Source organism: Macrobrachium nipponense, chromosome 33, assembly GCF_015104395.2.
Source record: "Macrobrachium nipponense isolate FS-2020 chromosome 33, ASM1510439v2, whole genome shotgun sequence".
Taxonomy (NCBI): Eukaryota; Metazoa; Arthropoda; class Malacostraca; order Decapoda; family Palaemonidae; genus Macrobrachium; species Macrobrachium nipponense.
The window spans coordinates 69,183,467-69,190,966 of record NC_087219.1 but is presented as its reverse complement, the minus strand read 5'-3'; the positions used below and the strand labels follow the sequence as shown (position 1 = coordinate 69,190,966).

Below are 7,500 nucleotides of genomic sequence, written 5' to 3'. Positions count from 1 at the left end.
ACCACTCTTTGATGCAATGATGCAAAATTATTAGTTATAAAATGTTAAGATCTATTTTGACAATCAAATCAAACAACCAACTCTTTTGCGCAATTATTCGAAATCATCAGTGATAAAACTGTAAAATCAATTTTATTTGGGCATAAATTAAATCAAAAGAGTTAACTTTATTTTTGGCATCCAAAATTATTGCTTATAAAATTCTAAAATATGTTTTGATAGTCAAACAACCTATCTTTGGCGCAATGATGCTAAATTATCATTGATAAAATTCTAAACCTTTTTTTTTTCTTTTTTTTGATAGTCAGGGAACCACCCATCCACGCAGCGAATCTAAAAAGCATCAGTGACAAAACTTAGAAAATAATTATTCTGGTTCTGCTTTTGACTGTCAGCCAATTACAACCTATGACGCAATGAATCCAAAGTCTCAGTTTCCCCTTTATTCTTTTTGTCAGTTATTCCACCGGTCAGTCAGCAACTCTTCCAAGCCATGATTCTGGAATCGGGTTCATTCCTACAGAGATACAGCTTCGGTGACGGCCAGAACGGGGCGTATAAGAAGATTGCAACAATAAATAACTGTTACAATCGGTATCCCCAATACGTTTTGCCTTGCATGATGGCTAAACCTGCTCACGAGCTCGCCATGAATCTACAGGCTTATATGGTAAGGGCTGAGAAGTCTTTTGGGACCAGTTGCTTGTCAGTTTTTCCAAGTTATACTCAGTTCTTTTCCATCTGTCCAACCGCCTGTGGTGTATGAGTATGGTAACAGTGCGTCCCGGGCTTTAGACAGTTACGCTATGTGTAAGTTTTAGGTAAATAAAAGGATATCTGGGTGTACATTTGCAACTGAAAAGTGTTTTAATAATTTACTGTATGCGAATTACACCGTTAATATTCGAAACGGGATATTATTATTGTTGTTGAATGTCAGCCGAGTGTAACTATCTAAAGCCCGGGATGCAATGTTACCATGCGAAAACACCACAGGCGGATGGACAGATGGAAAAAAACAGAGTATAGTGAAGGTAGTCATTCAACAACCGAGATTATTAGATAAGTCAGAACCACTTTCAGTAAACATTCTCTAATTAATTTAAATAAAACAATAAAAAAAATCAAATAAACAAATTAGACTTATAAGATTACCAAATCGGGATTACTTTAAACAATCAAAACGATTATATTACCAAATCGGAATTAAATACTTTAAACAATCAGAAGGATTAGATTACCAAATCGGAATTACTTTAAACAATCAGAAGGATTAGATTACCAAATCGGAATGATTTTAAACAATCAAATTGATTAGATTACCAAATTGGATTGATTTTAAACAATCAAATTGATTAGATTACCAAATCGGAATTACTTTAAACAATCAGAGGATTAGATTACCAAATCGGAATTACTTTAAACAATCAAAAGGATTAGATTACCAAATCACAATTACTTTAGACAATCAAAACGATTAGGTTACCAAATCGGAATTACTTTAAACAATGAAAATGATTAGGTTATCAAATCGGAATTACTTGAAAAAAATCAAAAGGATTAGATTACCAAATCGGGCATTACTTAAAGAATTCAAAAGGATTAGATACCATAATCGGAATTACTTGAAAAAAATCAAAAGGATTAGATTACCAAATCGGAATTACTTTAAAGAATCAAAAGGAATAGGTTACCAATCGGAATTACTTTAAACAATCAAAAGGATTAGGTTACCAAATCGGAATGATTTTAAACAATCAAAAGATTACATAAGCAAATCTGAATTCATTTAAGTAAACAATCGGAATTATAAAGCAAACATCAAAATTAATAGATAACCAAATCGGAGTAACTTTAAGTAAACAATCGGAATTATTCAATAAACAAATCAGAATTGCTTTGATTAAACAATCGTAATTATGAAATAAACAAATCAGAATAACTGGAATTATTCAATAAACAAATCCGAATTACTTTGAGTAAACAAAAGTATAATTATTCAATAAACAAATCAGAATTGCTTTGAGTAAACAATCATATAATTATTAAACAAACAGATCAGAATAATCACATAACAAAATCACAGTTACTATAAATAAACAAATAAACGAATCCAAATATTCAAATAACCGAATCGGAATCACTTGAAAGAAACAATCAGGACTATTGAGTAAACAAAGCGGACTTGCTTACTTTTATTTCAGGTCAGCGAGAGACGCGCTGGGAGGTCAGGTTACGACAACAATCGACTCCTGGTGCAGAATGGCACTGGAATAAGTTCTGCAGACATCCTGCTGAAGGATTATCCTGAAAACACCATAAAGGATATCAGCAAACTCGTTAATATACCCATCATGGTTGGAGCCAATAAACACGAGGGCTCCTATCACTTCGCAAGTATGGAAATTGATATATATAATCAAGTGATTTTTTTTATATTTTAATGATGGGGAAATAATATTTTTCATTAATAAGTATTTAAATTGTCTTCATATTAGCAAACTAATTAATATACCCATCATAGTCCGAGCTAACAAACACGAGGGCTCCTATCACTTCGCAAGTATGGAAATTGATATATAATCATGGGATCTTTTTATATGTTAATGATGGAAAAATAATATTTTTCATTGATAAAGTATTTAAATTTTCTTAATATCAGTAAACTAGTGGAGCCAATAAACACGAGGGCTCCTATCACTTCGCAAGTATGGAAATTGATATATATAATCAAGTGATTTTTTTTATATTTTAATGATGGGGAAATAATATTTTTCATTTATAAAGTATTTAAATTTTCTTAATATTAGTAAACTAGTTAATATACCCATCATAGTCCGAGCTAACAAACACTTCGCAAGTATGGAAATTGATATATAATCAAGGGATTTTTTTTATATGTTAATGATGGGGAAATAATATTTTTCATTGATAAAGTATTTAAATTGTCTTCATATTAGCAAACTAGTTAATATACCCATCATAGTCCGAGCTAACAAACACTTCGCAAGTATGGAAATTGATATATAATCATGGGATTTTTTGATATGTTAATGATGGAAAAATAATATTTTTCATTTATAAAGTATTTAAATTGCCTTGATATTAGCAAACTAGTTAATATTTCCATCGTGGTTGGAGCAAATAAACACACAGGTAATGAAATTGATATATAATCAAAAGATTTATTTTCTATATGTTACTAATGGAAAAAAATATCATTCATTTATAAGGTATTTATATTGTCTTAATATTAGCACACTCGTTACTATACCCATCATGGTTGGAGACAATAAACACGCAGGTAATGAAATTGATATATAACCAAGGCATTTTGTTTATATGTTAATGATGGAGAAATAATATTTTTCATTTATAAAGCCTTTGAATTGTCTTAATATTTGCAAACTAATTAATATTTCCAGCATTATACTTAGTGGGATTTTTTTTTATGTTTAGAAGCAAAAAAATATTTTTTTACTGACAGTGTATTTCAATTACCTTTTGTAAGTTCAAGTATGGAAACTGTTGTTTAGTAAATGGAAATTATTTATTAAGTTTTTGTTTATTGCTGGAAAATTAATGTTTTTATTTTTTTATAAACTATTTCAATTATCTTTTATGAGTTTGAGTGACTCAAAGATTAATGATTTTTTTGCAATTATCGTTTATAGTATCTGTGAGGAGAGTTGTCTATATATATATATATATATATATATATATATATATATATATATATATATATATATATATATATATATAATATATATATATATATATATTAATCCTTAAATCTTTTACATGTTTTTGTATTTTGGTTAAATGAATGGACAGAGTTTCTACATGACATAACTGACCGGTTATTTGTTTAGAAATAAATTTAAATTAAATTTAGTTCCTTCTATATGTATATATATATATATATATATATATATATATATATATATATATATATATATATATATATATATATATATATATATATTCTAATTCCAATTTCATACCTTAAACTCTAAAATAACCCTATAATACAAGATTCCACCTCAATTTAGGAATAACACTAACCAGAGTGAAATCATGAATGACAATTCCTCCTCTCTATATTTTCCTTCTGTAAGTGTGAAATACTCCCTCTTTCTGTTTCAGGTATGTACTGGACATTGCTCAAGGGAAAATACGACGATGCAGATTACATAAAAAACAAGATGCTTCAAGATATCATCAGGATGTCAGGTGATACTTTTGGCTTTTCTTGCTGCCAAATGACGGTTGTTATTGATATCATTAGTAAAAAGGAAAGGATATTAACGTGCACACAAAGTTGCTTCCCAAGTCAATACCCAGACTGTGGTAACCCTTAAGAGCCGGGATAAAGAATCAATATACAGAACCCCAGGCCTTGTAAACTTTGAGGTCGGCCAATTAGAAATAAATATATAAATAAATAAATAAATAAATAAATGAATAAATATAAAAAAATAAAACATCAATAGAAAGAGCAAGATATGCAATGTACAAGGTGTAAGAAAAAAAATTCTAAAAAATTATGCCTACATGGTTACTTAGCTATAAAAAGAAGATAATGGATAACAAGATATTATACCTATTTTCACAACTAAATAACCAAAGGCCAAAATTTTTCTCTTTTTTTTCTCATTGTGTAGGCCTACCTGGACCGAACAACGACTTGGTAGAGGCCCTCAGGAACGACTACCTAGGAGACATTGACATGAGCAGCCTGCAAGCAGCTACTTCTGGACTGATAGATGTAAGTGTGTTTGGTTTCTTGACTTATAACTTGTAACAACTGTTCAGTTTGTATGGATATTTAGAGGTAGTGTTATTCAGTGTTTTAATATTCATATAGAACGACTTTCCACTTCAAATCTCAACAATACGGGAAAAATCGAATCAGAGAAATGACGTCAAATATGGAACAATAAGATGACCTTAAATTCATCAACGTATAGCATAGCAATGTAAAATAAATAAATGAATAGATTAGTAAGCAGCCTCACCTATAATCAAAACTAACAGACTGACAATTTGTTAGGAAAATCAATTAATAAAACCTTAAATGTAATGTTGCATAAAGCCTAGATAAGCTTGGAGCTTGAGTTTAAAGAAATATCATGGAAATTAATGACGTAATTACTACTGATGATTTCAGCTTACGGGTAATATCATGGCCAAACTCCCAGTGTGGCGAATTGCCCAGGTCATGGCAAAGGTGAATAAGGCATACTTTTATGCCTTCGATTTCCCGTCTAAGGATTCCCTCTTCGACACGTATTTTACTTGCGAGGATCCGGACCCAATATTTGATCACGGTGAGTTATATTCATTCTAATATTCAATATTGAATGTATTGATTTTTGCTAATATGCAAATTGTGTTTTGATCGGAGCTATAGTAGATTCACATCAGCCGTGTATTGAAGTCTAGGCCAGTCCCTTACGACGCTCCTGATTGGCTGTTGATAAGCCAGTGACAGGGCTGGACACTCTCAGTTTCGCTTGAAAGTTCACATAGACAGGATGCATGTTCCGCCTCTCCTGAGGGATGCTTTTGAAAGACTTATCCCCTCAGGAGAGGTGGAACATACATCCTGACTATGTGAACACTTGAGAGAGACTGAGAGTTTCCAGCCCCGTGACTGGCTTATCAACAGCCAATCAGGAGCGTCGTAAGGGACTGGTCTAGATCAGATGCACCGGTGATGTGAATCTACTATAGCAATCATGGCAAGTTATATTAATTTAATATCAAATGTGCTGATTATTGATACTATTATGAAAATGGTGACTTAATTGCTACTAACAATCTCGGCGAGTTATACATTTTTAATATTAAAAGTAACGATTTTTTTACTTCATATAAATGGTAGTTTAATTACTACTAACATCTACCTATCTTTCATTATCCTTGAATATAGTTTTTATGTAATAAAATGCAATAAATAGTGAGGAAGCTAGATAGAGCATGAGGTAACCTCGGAGAAATATGTAACCTGAGACGACTTTCAAAGCACAGATAGCCTGAGGTGATCTTAAAGTCTGCTCAATGGATATGTTATTCAATCAAGCAAAATTATTAAAAGGACACTCCACTCCACTAGAATTGGTATTAGTATATCGGTAATGGTAATAGTGTACGAACGAAAAGTAACAGTAGGTTTTGTAGCAGAAGTCAATCTAATGCAGAGTGAAATGTACCTAAATCTCTATAGGAATGGAATACAATATAGACTTTAGTCCAATGGCCAAGCTCTGGGACCTATGAGCGCGTTCAGTGTTGAAAGGGAAAATGAGAGTAGAAAGGTTTGAAAGACGTAACAAGAGGAAAACCTTATTGTTGCACTATGGAATAATTGTTAGTAGAGGGTGGATAGCAAGATGATAGACAGATAATATGAATGGAGGTTGAGTAAATGGAATGAAAGGGGTTGCAGTTAGGTGCAATGAAAGGGACGCTGCAAAGGACCGTGAGTGATGCCTACAGTGCACCATGCAAGGTGCATTGATGGCATTATCCCCTACGAGGCTAAATCTGTATAGTTTCACGTAGCTTACCTTGGCAGAAAATTGTTGAGAAGGTCCCGCCCCCTGTAAAACATGTCCTATATATTGTCAAATACTTTTCCCATTTTTCCTCGTCTTGTTGAGATTGTCATAGGAATTTTAGTCTTATTCCTCGTTTTAATCCTAGTATCCTTCATTGGTTTTCAAGGTGTCACTCACGGGGACGAGCTCATGTACCTCTTCAATAAGCCAGAGGGCCTGCAGTTGGACGAAGGGCAGAACAGGACCAGAGATCGACTCGCAACCTTGTGGACCAATTTTGCCATTTACCAGTAAGTTAGCTCTAATCATTACCTCGTTGGATTCCAGACTTGATTCCGTTGTGGCCTGTTGTCAAAGCCATTTCAAACTTGATTTCATTGTGGCCTGATGGCAAAGCCATTTCAGACTTGATTTCGTTGTGGTCTGTTGTCAAAGCCATTTCAAACTTGATTTTATTGTGGCCTGTTGGCAAAGCCATTTCAAACTTGATTTCATTGTGGCCTGATGGCAAAGCCATTTCAGACTTGATTTCGTTGTGGTCTGTTGTCAAAGCCATTTCAAACTTGATTTCATTGTGGCCTGATGGCAAAGCCATTTCAGACTTGATTTCGTTGTGGTCTGTTGTCAAAGCCATTTCAAACTTGATTTTATTGTGGCCTGTTGTCAAAGCCATTTCAAACTTGATTTCATTGTGGCCTGATGGCAAAGCCATTTCAGACTTGATTTCGTTGTGGTCTGTTGTCAAAGCCATTTCAAACTTGATTTTATTGTGGCCTGTTGGCAAAGCCATTTCAAACTTGATTTCATTGTGGCCTGATGCCAAATCCATTTCAGACTTGATTTCGTTGTGGTCTGTTGTCAAAGACATTTCAAACTTGATTTCATTGTGGCCTGATGGCAAAGCCATTTCAGACTTGATTTCATTGTGGCCTGTTGT

The 7,500-nt window shown here is 32.9% G+C and overlaps 1 protein-coding gene across 1 annotated transcript in view; it reads left to right on the top strand.

The window, feature by feature from the left end:
- The window catches only part of LOC135203235 (acetylcholinesterase-1-like), a 21,314-nt gene that overhangs the window by 10,993 nt on the left and 2,821 nt on the right, over positions 1-7,500 (top strand). Inside the window, exons 8-13 of the mRNA XM_064233011.1 lie at positions 459-670; positions 2,205-2,397; positions 4,147-4,233; positions 4,665-4,768; positions 5,171-5,330; positions 6,730-6,853. Of these exons, the coding sequence (XP_064089081.1) occupies positions 459-670; positions 2,205-2,397; positions 4,147-4,233; positions 4,665-4,768; positions 5,171-5,330; positions 6,730-6,853 (880 nt within the window). The remainder of the gene's footprint in view (positions 1-458; positions 671-2,204; positions 2,398-4,146; positions 4,234-4,664; positions 4,769-5,170; positions 5,331-6,729; positions 6,854-7,500) is intronic.